The 23,451-nt window shown below is 41.6% G+C and overlaps 2 protein-coding genes across 3 annotated transcripts in view; both read left to right on the top strand.

Annotated features, from left to right (window-relative positions):
• Positions 1 to 17,057, top strand: part of cfap61 (cilia and flagella associated protein 61) — a 57,583-nt gene extending 40,526 nt beyond the window's left edge. For both annotated transcript variants that reach the window (XM_026194722.1, XM_026194724.1), the window contains 4 exons: positions 12,735 to 12,817; positions 13,267 to 13,478; positions 15,540 to 15,627; positions 16,391 to 17,057. In XM_026194722.1, the coding sequence (XP_026050507.1) occupies positions 12,735 to 12,817; positions 13,267 to 13,478; positions 15,540 to 15,627; positions 16,391 to 16,516 (509 nt within the window). In that variant the 3' untranslated portion in view covers positions 16,517 to 17,057. The remainder of the gene's footprint in view (positions 1 to 12,734; positions 12,818 to 13,266; positions 13,479 to 15,539; positions 15,628 to 16,390) is intronic.
• A 2,123-nt stretch (positions 17,058 to 19,180) lies between these two features.
• On the top strand, positions 19,181 to 21,396 carry insm1a (insulinoma-associated 1a). The gene has a single exon (XM_026142422.1). It carries the CDS (start codon positions 19,556 to 19,558, stop codon positions 20,894 to 20,896), a length of 1,341 nt encoding a protein of 446 aa, XP_025998207.1. The 5' UTR covers positions 19,181 to 19,555; the 3' UTR covers positions 20,897 to 21,396.
• The last annotated feature ends 2,055 nt before the right edge of the window (positions 21,397 to 23,451 follow it).

The raw sequence follows: 23,451 nt of genomic DNA, 5'->3' as shown, positions 1-23,451 counted from the left end.
TTCTTTTGTGCATTAGCAACAAAAACTTAATATGAGCCTGAGAGGGTTAAGGGAATTGCCTTAAAGGCAGAATAATTTTGGAGGATTATTTTCAGCCATGAAACATGCAAAGGTGAGTAAAAGTAAAAATATGGGGCTGAAAATAATCAGAATGGGTCAAATTAGTCTTGAATTGAGAAGAGTTAACAACAGCAAAAGATTTATTTCCATCTGCAGTAATAATAATAATGTATACTTTTTTGACCCCCGTGGCAAAATTACTCTCTCTGAATTTGACCCATTCACCCAGTGGGGAGCCAATAAGCAGGCGCACCGGGGATCGGTGTGTAGGGACGGTACCTTGCTCAGGGGTACCTCAGGGTAACCGTTCTGTGGATTCGAACCCCCGATCTTCCGATCACTCCACATACTGAGCTATCCCTGCCCCCTCCAAAGTTTAGTATCTTGGCCAAGGATATTTGGCATGTAGACTAGTGAGAAGCCAGGAATCGAGCCATCAACCTTCCGATCAGAAGCTGACCTGCTCTACCTGCCTGAGCTACAGCCAATAACTCATATTTTTTGGTGGACTTCTGATCAGGGACCTTCCACACAGTGGAGGATGGAAGCCCAAGGGATATATATATATATATATATACATATATATATATATATATATATATATATATATATATATATATATATATATATATATATATATATATATATATATATATATATATATACATATATATATATATATATATATCGTCCCTTGACGATGTGACGTTAAAATTCTCACTTTTGTGGTTTCGTTTATTGGTTCCCAACAGCAGCCAGCTCTGCCGGTCTGACCCTGTTTATTTATTATAGAAATGAATCTTCTTGGGAAACTACAACTGAACTGGTTTCTCAGTGGGCCCAGAAGAGCTGACCCATCTTAAAATTCCTTCACATTCATGGGCAGATCTCAGCTTTGCATATACTTTCAGGGTTTGTCGCTTCAGCTCGATGTTCTCCTCGCTGTCCTTCCTCCTGTCCACGCCTGTTGTCGCCTGCTTTTATCTGAGAGAATTCGTACCGCCAGAATGTTTTTCATTATGTGTTTGTGAAACATTTTCCAATCTTTCACCCACCCACCCAGCGCCGATGTTATTGTGGCGGACACTCGAATTATAGCTGCCGTAACAATGCCGCATTGTGCCGCAGCGCATTCACCGAGCGACCAAGGCCACTCGGCGGGTTACATAAACACGACAGCCTCTCTGCTTCGCCCTCCTCAGAGACTGCGGTCAAGTGAGCCCTCACTTACGAAGTCGCAGTCAAGCTAGCCGCCCCACCAGCCGCACCTAAAATGTTGTTGCACTACTCTTACGCATATTACGGTATAGGTGCCGACTGGCTTAGAAACGCAGTGTTTTCTGTCCTGACACTATTTTACTTCACAATCCACTCCCAGTTTTGGTTAATCTCCACTTTCCCCCCTGTGATCCACAGCCCAAATTACTGTATGATTCAGAGAAAATTAACAATAAAATTTACCCAATTTACTCAACTATACTTTTAATGTCCTCATCTTTGAGCTCAGATTACAGGAAAACTGAAAGAGGTGACGCAGATATTTCACTGGATTATGACTCTGGGTGACCCCCACTCTGCACCCTGTGATCCACAGCCAAAATTATTGTACAGTTTTTGAGAAAATTGATAGTAAAATCTTCCCATTGTGCTTTACTGTACTCTACATATTGACATCTTTGATCTCCGATTACAGGAAAACTGTAAGAGGTGACGCAGATATTTCACTGGATTATGAATCTAGGCCATCTCCAGTCTTCACCCTGTGATCCACAGCCAAAATTACTGTACGGATTTTGAGAAAATTCATAGCAAAATCTTCCCATTTTGCTTTACTGTACTCTACATATTGACATCTTTGGCCTCAGATTACAGGAAAACTATAAGAGGTGACGCAGATATTTCACTGGATTCTGACTCTAGGCTGTCGCCACTCTGCACCCTGTGATCCACAGCCAAAATTACTGTACGGTTTTTGAGAAAATTGATAGTAAACTTTGCACAATTTACTCTACTGTACTTTTAATATCCTCGTCTTTAACCTCAGATTACAGGAAAACTGTAAGAGGTGACGCAGATATTTCACTGGATTATGAATCTAGGCCATCTCCACTCTGTACCCTGTCATCCACAGCCAAAATTACTGTACAGTTTTGAGAAAATTGATAGTAAAATCTTCCCATTTTGCTTTACTGTACTCTACATATTGACATCTTTGAGTTCCGATTACAAGAAAACTGTAAGAGGTGACGCAGATATTTCACTGGATTCTGACTCTAGGCTGTCGCCACTCTTCACCCTGTGATCCACAGCAACAATTACTGTACGGTTTTTGAGAAAATTGATAGTAAACTTTGCACAATTTACTCTACTGTACTCTATATATTCTCATCTTTGAGCTCAGATTACAGGAAAACTATAAGAGGTGACGCAGATATTTCACTGGATTCTGAATCTAGGCTGTCGCCACTCTTCACCCTGTCATCCACAGCCAAAATTACTGTACGGTTTTTGAGAAAATTGATAGTAAACTTTGCACAATTTACTCTACTGTACTTTTAATATCCTCGTCTTTAACCTCAGATTACAGGAAAACTGTAAGAGGTGACGCAGATATTTCACTGGATTATGACTCTGGGTGACCCCCACTCTGCACCCTGTGATCCACAGCAAAAATTACTGTACGGATTTTGAGAAAATTGATAGTAAACTTTGCACAATTTACTCTACTGTACTCTATATATTCTCATCTTTGATCTTAGATTACAGGAAAACTGTAAGAGGTGACGCAGATATCTCACTGGATTATGACTCTGGGTGACCCCCACTCTGCACCCTGTGATCCACAGCAAAAATTACTGTATGGATTTTGAGAAAATTCATAGCAAAATCTTCCCATTTTGCTTTACTGTACTCTACATATTGACATCTTTGGCCTCAGATTACAGGAAAACTATAAGAGGTGACGCAGATATCTCACTGTATTCTGACTCTAGGCTGTCGCCACTCTTCACCCTGTGATCCACAGCCAAAATTACTGTACGGTTTTTGAGAAAATTGATAGTAAACTTTGCACAATTTACTCTACTGTACTTTTAATATCCTCGTCTTTAACCTCAGATTACAGGAAAACTGTAAGAGGTGACGCAGATATTTCACTGGATTATGACTCTGGGTGACCCCCACTCTGCACCCTGTGATCCACAGCAAAAATTACTGTACGGATTTTGAGAAAATTGATAGTAAACTTTGCACAATTTACTCTACTGTACTCTATATATTCTCATCTTTGAGCTTAGATTACAGGAAAACTGTAAGAGGTGACGCAGATATCTCACTGGATTATGACTCTGGGTGACCCCCACTCTACACCCTGTGATCCACAGTAAAAATTACTGTACGGATTTTGAGAAAATTCATAGCAAAATCTTCCCATTTTGCTTTACTGTACTCTACATATTGACATCTTTGGCCTCAGATTACAGGAAAACTATAAGAGGTGACGCAGATATTTCACTGGATTCTGACTCTAGGCTGTCGCCACTCTGCACCCTGTGATCCACAGCCAAAATTACTGTACGGTTTTTGAGAAAATTGATAGTAAACTTTGCACAATTTACTCTACTGTACTTTTAATATCCTCGTCTTTAACCTCAGATTACAGGAAAACTGTAAGAGGTGACGCAGATATTTCACTGGATTATGAATCTAGGCCATCTCCACTCTGTACCCTGTCATCCACAGCCAAAATTACTGTACAGTTTTGAGAAAATTGATAGTAAAATCTTCCCATTTTGCTTTACTGTACTCTACATATTGACATCTTTGAGTTCCGATTACAAGAAAACTGTAAGAGGTGACGCAGATATTTCACTGGATTCTGACTCTAGGCTGTCGCCACTCTTCACCCTGTGATCCACAGCAACAATTACTGTACGGTTTTTGAGAAAATTGATAGTAAACTTTGCACAATTTACTCTACTGTACTCTATATATTCTCATCTTTGAGCTCAGATTACAGGAAAACTATAAGAGGTGACGCAGATATTTCACTGGATTCTGAATCTAGGCTGTCGCCACTCTTCACCCTGTCATCCACAGCCAAAATTACTGTACAGTTTTTGAGAAAATTCATGGTAAAATCTTCCCATTTTGCTTTACTGTACTCTACATATTGACATCTTTGAGCTCCGATTACAGGAAAACTGTAAGAGGTGACGCAGATATTTCACTGGATTCTGAATCTAGGCAATCTCCACTCTTCACCCTGTGATCCACAGCCAAAATTACTGTACGGTTTTTGAGAAAATTGATAGTAAACTTTGCACAATTTACTCTACTGTACTCTATATATTCTCATCTTTGAGCTCAGATTACAGGAAAACTATAAGAGGTGACGCAGATATTTCACTGGATTCTGAATCTAGGCTGTCGCCACTCTTCACCCTGTCATCCACAGCCAAAATTACTGTACAGTTTTTGAGAAAATTCATGGTAAAATCTTCCCATTTTGCTTTACTGTACTCTACATATTGACATCTTTGAGCTCCGATTACAGGAAAACTGTAAGAGGTGACGCAGATATTTCACTGGATTCTGACTCTAGGCTGTCGCCACTCTTCACCCTGTGATCCACAGCAACAATTACTGTACGGTTTTTGAGAAAATTGATAGTAAACTTTGCACAATTTACTCTACTGTACTTTTAATATCCTCGTCTTTAACCTCAGATTACAGGAAAACTGTAAGAGGTGACGCAGATATTTCACTGGATTATGAATCTAGGCCATCTCCACTCTGTACCCTGTCATCCACAGCCAAAATTACTGTACAGTTTTGAGAAAATTGATAGTAAAATCTTCCCATTTTGCTTTACTGTACTCTACATATTGACATCTTTGAGTTCCGATTACAAGAAAACTGTAAGAGGTGACGCAGATATTTCACTGGATTCTGACTCTAGGCTGTCGCCACTCTTCACCCTGTGATCCACAGCAACAATTACTGTACGGTTTTTGAGAAAATTGATAGTAAACTTTGCACAATTTACTCTACTGTACTCTATATATTCTCATCTTTGAGCTCAGATTACAGGAAAACTATAAGAGGTGACGCAGATATTTCACTGGATTCTGAATCTAGGCTGTCGCCACTCTTCACCCTGTCATCCACAGCCAAAATTACTGTACAGTTTTTGAGAAAATTCATGGTAAAATCTTCCCATTTTGCTTTACTGTACTCTACATATTGACATCTTTGAGCTCCGATTACAGGAAAACTGTAAGAGGTGACGCAGATATTTCACTGGATTCTGAATCTAGGCAATCTCCACTCTTCACCCTGTGATCCACAGCCAAAATTACTGTACGGTTTTTGAGAAAATTGATAGTAAACTTTGCACAATTTACTCTACTGTACTCTATATATTCTCATCTTTGAGCTCAGATTACAGGAAAACTATAAGAGGTGACGCAGATATTTCACTGGATTCTGAATCTAGGCTGTCGCCACTCTTCACCCTGTCATCCACAGCCAAAATTACTGTACAGTTTTTGAGAAAATTCATGGTAAAATCTTCCCATTTTGCTTTACTGTACTCTACATATTGACATCTTTGAGCTCCGATTACAGGAAAACTGTAAGAGGTGACGCAGATATTTCACTGGATTCTGACTCTAGGCTGTCGCCACTCTTCACCCTGTGATCCACAGCAACAATTACTGTACGGTTTTTGAGAAAATTGATAGTAAACTTTGCACAATTTACTCTACTGTACTCTATATATTCTCATCTTTGAGCTCAGATTACAGGAAAACTATAAGAGGTGACGCAGATATTTCACTGGATTCTGAATCTAGGCTGTCGCCACTCTTCACCCTGTCATCCACAGCCAAAATTACTGTACAGTTTTTGAGAAAATTCATGGTAAAATCTTCCCATTTTGCTTTACTGTACTCTACATATTGACATCTTTGAGCTCCGATTACAGGAAAACTGTAAGAGGTGACGCAGATATTTCACTGGATTCTGAATCTAGGCAATCTCCACTCTTCACCCTGTGATCCACAGCCAAAATTACTGTACGGTTTTTGAGAAAATTGATAGTAAACTTTGCACAATTTACTCTACTGTACTCTATATATTCTCATCTTTGAGCTCAGATTACAGGAAAACTATAAGAGGTGACGCAGATATTTCACTGGATTCTGAATCTAGGCTGTCGCCACTCTTCACCCTGTCATCCACAGCCAAAATTACTGTACAGTTTTTGAGAAAATTCATGGTAAAATCTTCCCATTTTGCTTTACTGTACTCTACATATTGACATCTTTGAGCTCCGATTACAGGAAAACTGTAAGAGGTGACGCAGATATTTCACTGGATTCTGAATCTAGGCAATCTCCACTCTTCACCCTGTGATCCACAGCCAAAATTACTGTACGGTTTTTGAGAAAATTGATAGTAAACTTTGCACAATTTACTCTACTGTACTTTTAATATCCTCGTCTTTAACCTCAGATTACAGGAAAACTGTAAGAGGTGACGCAGATATCTCACTGGATTATGACTCTGGGTGACCCCCACTCTTCACCCTGTTATCCACAGCCCAAATTACTGTACGGATTTTGAGAAAATTGATAGTAAACTTTGCACAATTTACTGTACTATACTCTATATATTCTCATCTTTGAGCTCAGATTACAGGAAAACTGTAAGAGGTGACGCAGATATTTCACTGGATTCTGACTCTAGGCTGTCGCCACTCTTCACCCTGTGATCCACAGCCAAAATTACTGTACGGTTTTTGAGAAAATTGATAGTAAACTTTGCACAATTTACTGTACTATACTCTATATATTCTCATCTTTGAGCTCAGATTACAGGAAAACTGTAAGAGGTGACGCAGATATTTCACTGGATTATGAATCTAGGCTGTCGCCACTCTGCACCCTGTGATCCACAGCAAAAATTACTGTACGGTTTTTGAGAAAATTGATAGTAAAATCTTCCCATTTTGCTTTACTGTACTCTACATATTGACATCTTTGAGCTCAGATTACAGGAAAACTATAAGAGGTGACACAGATATTTCACTGGATTCTGACTCTAGGCTGTCTCCACTCTGCACCCTGTGATCCACAGAAAAAATTACTGTACGGATTTTGAGAAAATTGATAGTAAACTGCACAATTTACTGTACTGTACTTTATATATTGACATCTTTGAGCTCAGATTACAGGAAAACTGTAAGAGGTGACACAGATATTTCACTGGATTCTGACTCTAGGCTGTCTCCACTCTGCACCCTGTGATCCACAGAAAAAATTACTGTACGGTTTTTGAGAAAATTGATAGTAAACTTTGCACAATTTACTCTACTGTACTTTTAATATTCTCATCTTTGACCTCAGATTACAGGAAAACTATAAGAGGTGACACAGATATCTCACTGGATTATGACTCTGGGTGACCCCCACTCTGCACCCTGTGATCCACAGCCAAAATTACTGTACGGATTTCTGATGAAATTAAATCTTATTCCATTACCAAACAAAATGAGTTCATTGAAGTATTTGCTTAACTACAAGAAATGTCTTTCCACACACAATTTAAATTTTTCAAAATGTCATTCACACACCACCTCAAGTATCAACTTCAGTTTTAGACATTATTTATTCAGTGCTTAATCACAACAATAGTCAACTTAAGGCACTTACATAATAAGTTAAACCTTACAATAATACATACAGAGAAAAACCCAACAATCATATGACCCCCTATGAGCAACAGTGGGAAGGAAAAACTCCCTTTTAACAGCAAGAAACCTCCGGCAGAACCAGGCTCAGGGAGGGGCGGCCATCTGCCTCAACCGGTCAGGGTGAGCCAAAATCTGAGGTACACCTGTGCACTACTCATGATGTCAGATCAGTATCCTGATGTGGCACACCTGTGAGGTGGGATGGATTATCTCAATATGGCAGATGTGCCCACTACCACACATTTGGACTGATTTGTGACCACTGTTTGGGAGGGATGGTTATATTGTGTATCTGGAATGAATTTTCGGTCTCTACGTCCATCCCATGGGGAATGGGAGCAGTAACAAAGGTGTTGCGTTTATATTTTTGTTGAGTGTATCTAAACTGTGTAGTAGTAATATGAGAAATCAGTAATCTGAGAAATGTAATTTCTCACCCTGACCGGTTGAGGCAGATGGCCGCCCCTCCCTGAGCCTGGTTCTGCCGGAGGTTTCTTGCTGTTAAAAGGGAGTTTTTCCTTCCCACTGTTGCTCATAGGGGGTCATATGATTGTTGGGTTTTTCTCTGTATGTATTATTGTAAGGTTTAACTTATTATGTAAGTGCCTTAAGTTGACTATTGTTGTGATTAAGCACTGAATAAATAATGTCTAAAACTGAAGTTGATACTTGAGGTGGTGTGTGAATGACATTTTGAAAAATTTAAATTGTGTGTGGAAAGACATTTCTTGTAGTTAAGCAAATACTTCAATGAACTCATTTTGTTTGGTAATGGAATAAGATTTAATTTCATCAGAAATCCGTACAGTAATTTTGGCTGTGGATCACAGGGTGCAGAGTGGGGGTCACCCAGAGTCATAATCCAGTGAGATATCTGCGTCACCTCTTACAGTTTTCCTGTAATCTGAGGTCAAAGATGAGAATATTAAAAGTACAGTAGAGTAAATTGTGCAAAGTTTACTATCAATTTTCTCAAAAACCGTACAGTAATTTTTTCTGTGGATCACAGGGTGCAGAGTGGAGACAGCCTAGAGTCAGAATCCAGTGAAATATCTGCGTCACCTCTTACAGTTTTCCTGTAATCGGAGCTCAAAGATGTCAATATGTAGAGTACAGTAAAGCAAAATGGGAAGATTTTACCATGAATTTTCTCAAAAACTGTACAGTAATTTTGGCTGTGGATCACAGGGTGAAGAGTGGCGACAGCCTAGATTCAGAATCCAGTGAAATATCTGCGTCACCTCTTACAGTTTCCCTGTAATCTGAGCTCAAAGATGAGAATATATAGAGTACAGTAAAGCAAAATGGGAAGATTTTACTATCAATTTTCTCAAAAACTGTACAGTAATTTTGGCTGTGGATCACAGCATGCAGAGTGGGGGTCACCCAGAGTCATAATCCAGTGAGATATCTGCGTCACCTCTTATAGTTTTCCTGTAATCTGAGCTCAAAAATGAGAATATATAGAGTACAGTAGAGTAAATTGTGCAAAGTTTACTATCAATTTTCTCAAAAACCGTACAGTAATTTTTGCTGTGGATCACAGGGTGCAGAGTGGGGGTCACCCAGAGTCATAATCCAGTGAAATATCTGCGTCACCTCTTACAGTTTTCCTGTAATCTAAGATCAAAGATGAGAATATATAGAGTACAGTAGAGTAAATTGTGCAAAGTTTACTATCAATTTTCTCAAAATCCGTACAGTAATTTTGGCTGTGGATCACAGGGTGAAGAGTGGCGACAGCCTAGAGTCAGAATCCAGTGAGATATCTGCGTCACCTCTTATAGTTTTCCTGTAATCTGAGGCCAAAGATGTCAATATGTAGAGTACAGTAAAGCAAAATGGGAAGATTTTGCTATGAATTTTCTCAAAATCCATACAGTAATTTTTGCTGTGGATCACAGGGTGCAGAGTGGCGACAGCCTAGATTCATAATCCAGTGAAATATCTGCGTCACCTCTTATGGTTTTCCTGTAATCTGAGCTCAAAAATGAGAATATATAGAGTATAGTACAGTAAATTGTGCAAAGTTTACTATCAATTTTCTCAAAATCCGTACAGTAATTTTTGCTGTGGATCACAGGGTGCAGAGTGGGGGTCACCCAGAGTCATAATCCAGTGAAATATCTGCGTCACCTCTTACAGTTTTCCTGTAATCTGAGGTTAAAGACGAGGATATTAAAAGTACAGTAGAGTAAATTGTGCAAAGTTTACTATCAATTTTCTCAAAAACCGTACAGTAATTTTTGCTGTGGATCACAGGGTGCAGAGTGGGGGTCACCCAGAGTCATAATCCAGTGAAATATCTGCGTCACCTCTTACAGTTTTCCTGTAATCTGAGGTTAAAGACGAGGATATTAAAAGTACAGTAGAGTAAATTGTGCAAAGTTTACTATCAATTTTCTCAAAAACCGTACAGTAATTTTGGCTGTGGATCACAGGGTGAAGAGTGGCGACAGCCTAGAGTCAGAATCCAGTGAGATATCTGCGTCACCTCTTATAGTTTTCCTGTAATCTGAGGCCAAAGATGTCAATATGTAGAGTACAGTAAAGCAAAATGGGAAGATTTTGCTATGAATTTTCTCAAAATCCATACAGTAATTTTTGCTGTGGATCACAGGGTGCAGAGTGGCGACAGCCTAGAGTCATAATCCAGTGAAATATCTGCGTCACCTCTTATGGTTTTCCTGTAATCTGAGCTCAAAAATGAGAATATATAGAGTATAGTACAGTAAATTGTGCAAAGTTTACTATCAATTTTCTCAAAATCCGTACAGTAATTTTTGCTGTGGATCACAGGGTGCAGAGTGGGGGTCACCCAGAGTCATAATCCAGTGAAATATCTGCGTCACCTCTTACAGTTTTCCTGTAATCTGAGGTTAAAGACGAGGATATTAAAAGTACAGTAGAGTAAATTGTGCAAAGTTTACTATCAATTTTCTCAAAAACCGTACAGTAATTTTGGCTGTGGATCACAGGGTGAAGAGTGGCGACAGCCTAGAGTCAGAATCCAGTGAAATATCTGCGTCACCTCTTACAGTTTTCCTGTAATCTGAGCTCAAAGATGAGAATATATAGAGTACAGTAGAGTAAATTGTGCATATTTACTATGGATTTTCCCAAAAACCGTACAGTAATTTTGGCTGTGGATCACAGGGTGCAGAGTGGAGATGACCTAGATTCATAATCCAGTGAAATATCTGCATCACCTCTTACAGTTTTTCTGTAATCTGAGCTTAAAGATGAGAATATATAGAGTATAGTACAGTAAATTGTGCAAAGTTTACTATCAATTTTCTCAAAAACTGTACAGTAATTTTGGCTGTGGATGACAGGGTGCAGAGTGGCGACAGCCTAGATTCATAACCCAGTGAAATATCTGCGTCACCTCTTACAGTTTTCCTGTAATCGGAGCTCAAAGATGTCAATGTATAAAGTACAGTAAAGCAAAATGGGAAGATTTTGCTATGAATTTTCTCAAAATCCATACAGTAATTTTTGCTGTGGATCACAGGGTGCAGAGTGGGGGTCACCCAGAGTCATAATCCAGTGAGATATCTGCGTCACCTCTTACAGTTTTCCTTTAATCTAAGCTCAAAGATGAGAATATATAGAGTACAGTAGAGTAAATTGTGCAAAGTTTACTATCAATTTTCTCAAAAACCGTACAGTAATTTTGGCTGTGGATCACAGGGTGCAGAGTGGGGGTCCCCCAGAGTCAGAATCCAGTGAAATATCTGTGTCACCTCTTACAGTTTTCCTGTAATCAGAGCTCAAATATGTCAATATGTGGAGTACAGTAAAGCATAATGGGAAGATTTTGCTATGAATTTTCTCAAAATCCATACAGTAATTTTGGCTGTGGATCACAGGGTGAAGAGTGGCGACAGCCTAGAGTCAGAATCCAGTGAAATATCTGCGTCACCTCTTACAATTTTCCTGTAATCGGAGCTCAAAGATGTTAATATGTGGAGTACAGTAAAGCACAATGGGAAGATTTTGCTATGAATTTTCTCAAAAACCGTACAGTAATTTTGGCTGTGGATCACAGGGTGCAGAGTGGGGGTCACCCAGAGTCATAATCCAGTGAAATATCTGCGTCACCTCTTACAGTTTTCCTGTAATCTGAGGTCAAAGATGAGGACATTAAAAGTATAGTTGAGTAAATTGTGTAAATTTTATTGTTAATTTTCTCTGAATCATACAGTAATTTGGGCTGTGGATCACAGGGGGGAAAGTGGAGATACACTAAAAATGGGAGTGGATTGTGAAGTAAAATAGTGTCAGGACACAAAACACTGCGTTTCTAAGCCGGTTTTCATCCATACCGTAATATACGTAAGAGTAGTGCAACCACATTTTCGGTGCGGCTGGCGGGGCGGCTAGCTTGACTGCGACTTCGTAAGTGAGGGCTCACTTGACCGCAGTCCTCAGAGAGATGAAACACACGTGAACTTTTCAAAGGGATCTCAGCGTTCAGGGAGAGCACAGACGCCATATCAGCGGCTGTTATCTGAGTTCATTGTCTCAGTTGTGTTTTCCTCAGTGGGTGGATGCTAACAGTGAAATGCCTGTTATGATGTTTTTGCTGCTGTCCAATTTTCGAAGCCACAGAATTTTTCAGCACTGAAGCTAATCTTACTGAGATATCTCCCGCTGATAAGACCACAGGCTTTTCACTGCAGTGTTTTCTAAGTGTTGGTTTGTTAGATTATAAATAATATTTATCCCGCAAACAATTTTCTGATTAAATGCTCGTATTATAAAATGTGCATCAGAAGTTCTCTGAGGTAAAGCTGAGGTATTGTGAGTACTTTATACTGTTATAACAGCTTGGTAATACTCATGGAATAACGGGGTAATAAATAAATATCTGGAAATATCTTAACGTGTGTCATGTGTTTTGCTCTCTCCTCAGGTGGTAAGCTTCCTGGAGGATATCACTACCTGCATGTGACCAAACCATCTCCAACAGACCTGACAGGCCCTAAAGTTAAACAGGTAAGCACTCACTGCCCAGGAGTTCAATCTCTGGGTGTTTCATGTCAAACATGTAACCTGGGAATGATTATATTTATTAAGAAATTTAATTCCTGATTAACACAACATGTTCTGATGTTATTTCAACTTAAAACCGAAAAAGCAAAATGAAACAAGAAAGCAACAGGTTTCTTCCTGTTAAATGGGGGCGACTATTTTTGTAATTTGGCGCTATATAAATAAAATTGAATTGAATTGTGGTATTGAATACAACACACTTTTTTCTTTTTTTATTGATTAAAAATTAATGTGGCCGTTAATCGACTTTTGTTTTTCAGATTATTAATCATCTTCTAGTGTTTTTAGTTGATATTATTTTTAATTGACTATTCAAGTATTTTGATTTGCTTTTGAAGATTTGCATTATAACTTGGAACCAGAGATCAGTGCTCGTGTTCCTCCATCCAAAGTTACAGGACAGAGCAATTGTGACGGGACAGCCGGAGAGAGGCGACTACTTCTGCTTGCATCTTGACTGCTATGAGCTTGTGGAGACGCTCACCTGCTTGTCCCTGAAGCCTCTCCCCGTCTCCAATTACCTGAGTCTCTACATGAAACATCAGCAGCTGCTGGGCCAGCTGCTGAGCTGCTACCAGCAGGGCCTGATCCCTGATCTGTACAGGTGGGACAAACACTGACAAATACTGTTTTACTGAACATCTGCCCATATTATTTGTATACACGCTAGCATGAAATATATATTGAATAAGTAAAAGCATAGCAGGTCAGTTTTAATTGAATTTATATAAAAACAAACCCCCAAATCATTTTTCACCAGGATTTGTGCACCTCCCCAAAAAATCTACACTTATGTATACACATACACACACACACACACACACACACACACACACACACACACACACACACCTGCTGGTTACTGCAAAGTAACATACAAATAAAATGCCAGATTTTCCTAAACTAAATCACAACCTCCCTGGGTGGTCTGGCAAAACAGAAAGTCATATTATGTCATTTTAAGATTCTATTAAAATGGCTAAAAAGGACCCAACAGAACCAACACCAGAGGTGTTTTACATCAGGCAGTAAACGCATACCCAATTTCTACTGGAAACCTAGACTGACTCGTGTTTGGAGCCAGCCTCTAGTGGTCATTAGAGGAACTGCAGTTTTCTGTATTTTCATTTTCAGCCCTCAGGTTTGAAGCCTGTTTAACCTTTCAAAACTTCATTTCTTTTCCTGCTTACACGTGAAACTTTGTTAGTTTGAAGTTCTTTTTGCAGCTTTAGTAATACTGTGGTAACAGCAAGGCTGCTGGGATTATCTACATGACAGCAGGTGGAGGTCAAACCAAAAGCGAGAGCTCTTCGAGTATTTGTTATCTTTAAGTGAAGAAGAAATATTTCCTCCTCCAAACAAACACCACTATCCTCGAAGGTCATTTACATTCTGCTGCCGATGTCTTTTAGCAAACCATGGTTGTTCTTTAACTCTCATGCTTATACTTTTTAAGTATAGTGCATAAACATATTCGAGGGAGCATAATCAGTCACTCGCACTGTAAAAACAAATCCTCACAAGGACAAAAATAAAAATCCGATCTTTTGTCCAATGTTTTTGCTCGAGTCTTTGTCAGGACTGATGCAGCAGCAGGCGAATAAACGGCAAAACATCCCACACTCTGATTAGACTGGCAGAAATGAGCAGTTTGGTGAAGAGCCCGATGTCTGGTTTCAGTATGTCGTCGAGAGAATAATAAAGCAGCTTCGGCAGATTGGTGTTTCCTACATGGTTATTGTGTTTTTTATACAGCATTTCTGTTATTTTGTCCAGCCCTCTGCAGGAGTATAATTTCAGGTATGCATGTAAGTGACTGCAGAAGAACTCACGCTGCTGTTTTTCACTTTTTGATGTGTGATTTTTGGCACTGAAACGAGGCAGACGGCAGGTGGGCAGCTGTGTAAAAACAGATGTTTTCATAACTGAGTTCTGCACAGAAACAAGCCGCTTTGACGTCATGTAACCGCTGACCGATCACTTCAACACACGAGGAAGATTCGGGCCTCCGCTGCCTTTGTCCTCTCACTTTGTGTGTGTGTGTGTGTTTGTTGGCATGACTATCCAGTGAGTAGGTATTTGTCAAGCAGTGGGTGACCTGCTTCTGAGGTTTCAACACAAATGACCCCCAGACATGGAGGGCTATTGTCCCCCCACCACCACCACCTCCTAATCTGTTTATGCAGCTCCCCAATCTGTCTTTGTGGTCGGTCCAGGACGAGACAAAGCTGGAGCCTCGCAACCACAGAGGCCGATTCCCCATCATGCTGCTCAGTCAGCTGACTCGTAAAGTCATTGTGGAGGCTGACGGAGCATCAGGAGCCGTTAAGATAATTGATTGACCGTGTGGCGGCTGAGGCTTATTCAGCCGACACACTTAGGGAAGCTTCTGGAAGTGTGCGTGTGTGTGTTTTTATTTCAAAGCTTCACTGAGCTTTTATGTAAACAGTCGGTTCACACAAAGAAAGTTTCCAGTGGTGGAAATTAACCTCTACATTATGTAGATGCAGGGCAATGGAATCAGATTCTGATTTAAGCTTCTGACATAATCTAGATTTGAAACAGTTGTTATTGTCAATGTTATAACTCGGGTGCACCCTTTTCCCTTAAAACCTCTGGTTGTTGGTGCTGAACCGAAGCACTGATGTAAAGGTTTTCTCTCCAGTTTCTTCACACAGAGCAGCTGTTTGGCCGTTTTCCACGACAGATTCTCCGATTTAGAGCAGGAGCTTCAGCAGACCCTCAAACTCAAGGTTGGTGCTCCACTTCTCATCTCCTACATCACACTTATGCCCCTCTGAGGGTTAAACTGTATTGGTTACGATGCACGGTTAAATCTTTGCACGTGGCCTTTGTGAAGGTGAAGAATTTTGAGACTGAGGCAGGAACTTCCACGTCCTGCTGCCCTGCCGGCTGAAATCAGATTGTTATTGCTGTCCATGTGAAACAGTCGTTCATGTTTTCCTGCAAATTTCCAGACTGAAGCGTGTTTTAAACTTCTTAAAAGTTCTGTGTGGTAACATCAGGGATGTTTTCTCTATTGAGACGTTCATCCAGTGTTTTGGTCAGAGCTCGGGTGAGTCTTTCTTTCTTTTGTCTGAATAAAATCATTAAGATCTGCTCTTCAGTCACTCCTGATCATCCAGCAGTCAGAGCGAGCTTGTGCCTTTGCTGTTGTTACACTGAAACCCCGGAAAGACATCCCAGATGTCCTCAGACAGATTGTAGTGTCTTTTTTAGGAACCTGTTTATTTTATTTTAGTGTAAAATACTTTGATTTTAAATGTGCTGTAGAAGTAAAATTTAGTGAATGAAGCATTAAGTACTCGGTTGGATGGAGTCAGTTACATGTCTCCTCACATCAGTTCTCCACAGCGATCACACCTTCAGCGCGAGCTTAGAGTTCTCCGGCACACTTTGAGTCGGGCACCGATCAGAACCTGCTGGTCTGTGGAAAAAAAGAAGCTCTCTCAGTGCAGTGCTGAGATTTTACTCTCCACCTGTGTGTCTCTGCAGGACCTCTGCCCTCCAGACCAATTGAAAGACGAGGACAGTCGAGCGGCTCTGAGGAGCAGTGCTGTGAAGTATCTGAGTTACAACCGAAACCTGCTGCCCATGTTCGCCTGCCCGGGCCAGCTCTGACCTCACGCCTGTTAAAATACTAAAACAAATCAGACTCTGTTTGAGGTGTGGTAACTGGTTTATATTGTGTATGTGTCACTGGATACCTCCAATCATTTGAGCTGGCTCAGGAACGCTGTGAAGACACTGTGTCTGCTATGTGTAAATATATTATTATATCAGATCTTTAGAGTCCTGGAGAAATTTTTAAAATCAGCAGCTCAGCACAAAAACACAGTCAGGAGTCACATGACATTTTTTAGTCCTGTTATGTTCAGAGAAAGCAAACAGACAGTCAGCGTCTCCAAACTGGATTACTCACACCAAAACACTGATTAACACTACTGATTTGTTTTCCATCAAATGGTTAAAAAAATATGTGTTTTCTTAGATTGCTTCGATTAATCAATATAATCCAAAAATTTTCCATCAAATAAATGTTATTTTAATTGTTTTCAGAGATAGAGAGAGAGAGTGGTCTAATCCAGTAAAACTTTCTTTGTGTAAGAGTTCTGGCTAACTTTTAACGCTATTACCATTAAATTAATGCTTGCATTCATTTTTCTTGTGTGGACATCTGATAATTTCCTTTTTAATCCTTAAGATCTCTCATTAATCAGAGTGTGAGCAGTGTTTTACACCAGATGAGAACGAGAGTCTGGCATACTTTTACATTCCTGTTTTGTTTTGTTTTTTCTTCTATACAATGTGCCAACTGTAAGTGTGACTCTGCAGGAGTGTGACCAATCACAGGGCCCTATAGATGCTGCACATAAAAGTGGATGTTTGGCTTTTTGGAAGGAGGAGGAGGGGAAATGAGGAGGGCGTCACTCTACAGCTGTATGCTAATGAGGCTGAGCTGAAGCCTGTCGGGAAAGTAACACACACACACGCACACTCCAACACGCACACACACACTCACTAATGCACACAGAGAACATATGCCTGAACCCGCAAGCTGAGAAAACAGCACGCTGCTTGTGTGGAAATATAAAGTCAGATTGTAGGACATGAAACGCTGAGTGACTTTAAGTGTCAGCTTCACTGCGTGGATATCACAATGCGCTGTCCGTGGTAATAAACACACACTGTACACGGCGCTCAATGAGAGTTTTGCAGTGTTTGTATAGATGTTAGTTCATTTTGTGCGCTGACCTGTTACTGCTAAACCATTATCCACCTGCACTCCCTGTTATCATGAAATGAGCATTATGGGTGAAATAACCTATAAATAAAGTTTAACTATAATTTTTTTAACACAGCTCCCACTGGATAAAAAATCTCACTTTTAAAAGATGTGAGCTTTTTTTTTTTATCAGAAAATCTAGTTGTTGTTGTTTTTTTTAAACATTTGGAGGCATGTGCCTGCTTCTACCCGAGGAACATTTAAAAATTAAAAACGATAACAACTGATTAAAGAAAGTTCTCGAAACACGTGGATTTTAAAGGGACACACATTATTTTGAATGTTGTTTTAGGAAAATGTGGGTTTAAATATTCGTAAGAGACAGATGTAGATTTTTTCATAAAAAAGACCAGAACACAAGAAACGACGCGTGTTTATTGAATGCTCTCAGTTTGGACACGCCAACAGTCAAAATTTGAAATGGGTTAGTGAAAAGACTTTCCGGACATCTCTCTCACGTCTTCATTTTACGCCAGAATCTTGCACCTGTCAAACGTGTCCTCGAGCCCTGCACCGACAGACAAGAGATGATGGGAGCATCATCTCTCACGGTGCAGGACAGACTCACATCCGACTGACCGGGTCAGACTGGACCTGCGGGGTTTGATGTGGTTTAACGGCCAGATAACCTCGCTTTGCCCCATTTGGAGACAGAAAAAGCGCACTGATTACGCGCAGCACGCGCCGACAGTATCTAGGGTCCAGATTGCTTTTTGTGTGCCGGGGGGGGTAGACCCCCACTTCTTCTTCATCTTCCATTTTTTTCAACTGTGCAATTTCCTTTTCAATCAGGACGGGTCTACAGCTTGCACAAGCGCGACCATTGTGATGCAAAGCAGGACACCCTCCGCTCGCCATTAATTATGTATGCGTAAAATGACGGATTCATATGTCCGGAGTTAACTGTCACGCCAGCGCACATGCTGCAGGGCCACGGTGGTTTCAAATCTGTCCCTATTATTGTGGATGTTTAGTTATTTGTCCGCTGAGGTCGAATTTCAGCTGGCTTTCGTGTGCGTAAAAGCCGGACTGCAGATCTGATCTCGGGGAAGTTTGTTTCCCCGGAAGTCTTTATGAGTGTCTTAAACATTCTGAAGGTTTTGAATGGAAGCAGTTAAAGTCTGGAGCTGCTTTCACTGACATTTGCTTAAAATGATGTTGAGCATTTGTACTTTATTTCCCTATTATGCGCATTTTAGCCCTTTGAAGTTTCTTCCTCTACCTTCCATTTTTCTGTATTGTTATTTTGGGCCGTTATGTGGACGGATATGCCCCCTTTGTAGCCAAACCAGAGACCCCACCACCCCCAGAAAGAGACACATAAAGCCGAGGCACGTGTAGATTTCTATACAAACTCATCAGACCGTAAAAGCAGGAGACTCCTGGCGTGTGCCCGGGTCGAGACGAGGAGGAGGGAGTGTGTGTGTGTGTGTGTGTGTGTGTGTGTGTGTGTGTGTGTGTGTGTGTGTGTGTGTGTGTGTGTGTGTGTGTGTGGTGGGGGGAAATACAATAAAACCCTCAGGTACATCTGCTTTGCAATCTGCAAATCCGCCCTCCTCCTCCTAGCTTCCATCAGCCTCTCCATCCTCCCACACCCACTCCCCAAATCCACAGGGGACCTCGGCTCCTTCTGATTGGTCGGGGATGAGGCAACGAGGGGGGGGACGGGAACAATGTCATCATGTCGCCTTAAAAAGAGTGCAGCTATGTTGTGGTGAAAGGACCTCGAGAGGAGAACACGGGATCAATAGCAGGAGGAAACAAACAAACAGAGAGAAAAAAGACGCATCAGATGGTTTGATTTTGTGCGCGAGCGGCTGAAAGTGGTTTTCTTCTTCCCGCAGCGCCCAAAGTGCCTTCAGCTCCCCGCAAACATGCCCAGAGGATTCCTGGTAAAAAGGAACAAGAAAACCAACCCGGTGTCCTACCGGGTCCGCTCCGAGGACGAAGAAACGGACCAAACGGCGGCTGATGCTCCGCCGCTGCTGCCGCCCTCCTCCTCCTCTTCAGCGCATCTCGTCTCCATCCCGGTGCGCGCGCTGACGCCTACGCCCACCTGCGGGGCGGCGGCTACGGCTCCGGAGCCGGATGCTAAGCCCGTGCAGTTCGGGAACCCGGAGGCGGTGTATCAGTCTCTGTACAGCCCCACCCGCCCCGTCAGCCACGAGCACGACCGCTCCTACTCCGAGGCCCGCTTCAGCCTCGGCTCGCCGGTTTCCGCGGAGTCTTTTCCCACACCGGCAGCCATCACCGCCCTGGATCACCTCTTCGCCCCGGTGGACCTGAAGATCGGCTCCAGCAACAGCAGCCGCCCCGAGAGCAGCTCGTCATCCGCCGGGACGCTCCCCGCCGCTGCAACCGGCGGCTCCAAGCGCTGCGCCAACGACGCCGAGCGCAAAGGCAAGCCGCCGTCCAAGAAAACCAAAGCCATCCGCAAACTGCACTTTGAGGATGATGTCACTACGTCTCCGGTTCTCGGGCTGAAGATTAAAGAGGCGCCGGTGGACCAGAAACCTCCCCGAGCGCCACCGGCCGGAGGAGACCACGTCCCGCTGGGGGAGTTTGTGTGCCAGCTATGCCGGGAGGCGTACGCAGACCCGTTCGCTTTGGCGCAGCACAAATGCTCCAGGATAGTCCGGGTTGAGTATCGGTGTCCCGAGTGTGACAAGGTGTTCAGCTGCCCGGCCAACCTCGCCTCCCATCGGCGCTGGCACAAACCGAAGCCGCAAAATACGCCGAGCGACAAGGTGTCCGCGTCGAAGACGGCCTCGGATGAAGCAAAGGATTCTAGTGACAGGGACACACCCAGCCCCGAGCCGTCCGAGTCCGGTTCAGAGGACGGACTGTACGACTGCAGTCAGTGCGGGAAGAGGTTTAAGCGCCAAGCCTACCTGCGGAAACACCTGGCGTCGCAGCACGGGTCCCCAAAAGCGGCGGCGGAGGAGGACGCGGCGGGCTGCGAGCAGAGCGCGGCGCCGCTCAACCTGAGCGCCTCCTGCTGCCACCTGTGCCCCGTGTGTGGGGAGAACTTCACCAGCAGAGGCAGCCAGGAGCGGCACATCCGCCTGCTGCATTCCTCACAGGTGTACTCGTGCAAATACTGCCCCGCAGTTTTCTACAGCTCACCGGGACTCACGAGGCACATCAACAAATGCCACCCGTCCGAGAACCGGCAGGTCATCCTGCTGCAGATGCCGCTCCGCCCCGCCTGCTGATCCCGAACTGTGGACTGGCACACACCGGGAATCAGAGTCCACCCGCGTGTTTCTTTTTGTTTTTAGGATTTCAGAGTTCCACTGAAAAATAAAAAACATCTGTACCCTAAAGCACACTTCCTTAAACTGAGTAACAGATGTAAAGAGGTTTGTGAGAAGTTGTAACTCTGGGAGTAATTCTGTTTCACTGTAGCTATATATCTCCAAAGGACAAAACCACACCGAAGTCCAATCTTCCTCAAAGACACGTGAAAAATGTGCTTATTTGTGTCTTTTCGAGTAAAAATTATCGTCAAATAATTCACATTTTCTGTGGTAAACAGAGAGCCAAGCATGCTCTCACATATCCACTCACACGCAGCTTGCAAGGTTTCAGTGCCTTGCTCGAGGACACTTCAGCAACCTCTGGGTGTGTGTGTGACTCCTCCTGGCCTGTAACCCACACCCACGCCCACCCCAACATCACTTAAAATGATCCTCAAAGCTCTTTAAAAAAAAAACGTTAGACTGTTAATTTATTTTTCTAGCATCTCTGCACAAGTGCTATTAGCTCCTAGACCTAAGAGAGGAGATGACCTGTAGGATATAAAGCAGACTTCGCAGGCCTGAACAGACCTTATCTCATCACTCTGATTAGCTTTAACATAGCTCGTGGATCTGTGGATCAGTAGCTGTCGACTGAAAACAAAAGAGAGTAAAACTAGTGTAGCCGGTAATGCCTTTGGATTAGAGACTCCTGCTGTAAAACTGCCTTAAACTGACCTGATTGTTTTTATTTATCACTGGCTGAGCATATGATGATAATTATTTTCTACAAAGCCTTCTGTATTACCAGTATACAGTATATCTAATCTTTTTTCTATTTATTTATGTATTTATTAAATTATTTGTGTAAGTTACTGCTTTGTGTGGTCGAACCTGTGATCTGTCGCTGTGTTTTTTCATCATGTAGCCAAATCCTTTTTATTTCCTTTAACTTATGTGAGGGCGGCGTGTTCATGTGGCATTATAGCAATCAGTGAGCCGCTCCTGAAGACAAACCGAATGCAATCATGTTTTAATTTATTATGATGATGATGATTATTTATTTTGGTTTTGTTGTAACCCTTAGCTCTTATACTGCTTTGGATGTTTCTGCAGTATTTTGCTAAATGTCCAAATAAAAAAATAAAATAAAAAATAAAGACCAAACTGAGAAACAGCTTTCTTTGCCTTCTTGTGTGTTTTCTGCAGGTAACAGCTTGATTTACACCTCAAGTTGTGGCTTCTTGAAGAAAATGAAACCAAAATCCGTCCAGCTTATCTCCTTAAATGATGGTTCAAGTGTCTCCTCTTCAGTTACATGCCAAATAATTGAATTCAAAGGGTTTAAACAAGCAAAAACAAGGAAAAATGATAAGTTTCCATTAAAGTAAATTCAAATCTTTACATTTTAGAGACCAGGATCAGTGGTTTTGAGATGATTTAAGACGATTTTTCTAAACACCTAAATCAGAAAAAATCTTTCAAAAACAGTTGTACAATAACAACATCACTGCTATCACATCACCTGTGACCTCTTTAGGTTTTGGTTGTAGCTTTTAAGAAAGATCAGAGCTTTCAAATAACTGTTTTGTGCATTTTGGTCTTAAAGGTCTTCTGTCCAAGATGACTGAAAAGACTTGATGTTGACCTTAATTTAATCCCAGGCGGGTTATTGATAACTTCATGGATGTTAAGTGGCTATTTTACAGGTATGATTTTACTTGTGCTGTGTTTAGTTCAACGAGGGACGACTCACACAGGGACAGCACACAGCTTGGTTGGTAAAATCCCATCTAAGCCCCGAAACTATGGACTTCTGCTTTAACTGAAAGTGAAACCAAAGGAAAAGTCACGCCTGCAAGAACCTGCCTTTACATTTCCGTCTGACTCTAACTGGGACCATAATCTGCAAAGTGAATGCCATATTGGATTCAGTAAAACTTAAAACTACCAGATGAGACCATAAACTCACTGAGAAGTTTTTCTCTAAAGTCACAGATTAAGGAGCTGAAAACTGTTTTCTCACGCAACCGGATGTCTTTTTTGTCATTCTGTTTGAAACAACGAAGGGCTAAAGAATCGCTGCACATAACATTACGTACTGAAAGCTTTTTGTTCATTTTACAGCACAAAACGGCACATTTTGACATTTTTAATTCTCTTTACTTCTACTGTGCAATAAAATCAAACATATTTACAGCTATGTTTAGTTCCAATAACACCATATCCATATGGAAGTCAGAGGTCTGAATAACTCACTCACATTCTCTCCTGGTGTGCTCATGTGTTCTGGGTTGGTACTTAGCTCTGACTTAAAAAAAAATCCTGTGAACACTCCTGGTACTTGGCTGATGAATTGCACTTACATTTTACAGTATTTTTGCAGTATTATTACAGTGCACTGACAATATAATACTATACAACAGTAAGAAAGCAGTAGATTAGAGTAGAACGACTGTAAAACAACAGTTTAATCTCCTGTAATTTGAACGTTACATTTCTTACAGTTTGTTTTATTACCGTTTAAAGGA

The sequence above is a fragment of the Astatotilapia calliptera genome, chromosome 15 (assembly GCF_900246225.1).
Source record: "Astatotilapia calliptera chromosome 15, fAstCal1.2, whole genome shotgun sequence".
Taxonomy (NCBI): domain Eukaryota; kingdom Metazoa; phylum Chordata; class Actinopteri; order Cichliformes; family Cichlidae; genus Astatotilapia; species Astatotilapia calliptera.
This window is presented reverse-complemented; position numbering and strand designations above follow the sequence as displayed.

Bases quoted from the DNA above. Each gene is read 5' to 3' on its own strand.
- insm1a (XM_026142422.1), top strand. From the start codon at position 19,556: ATGCCCAGAGGATTCCTGGTAAAAAGGAACAAGAAAACCAACCCGGTG.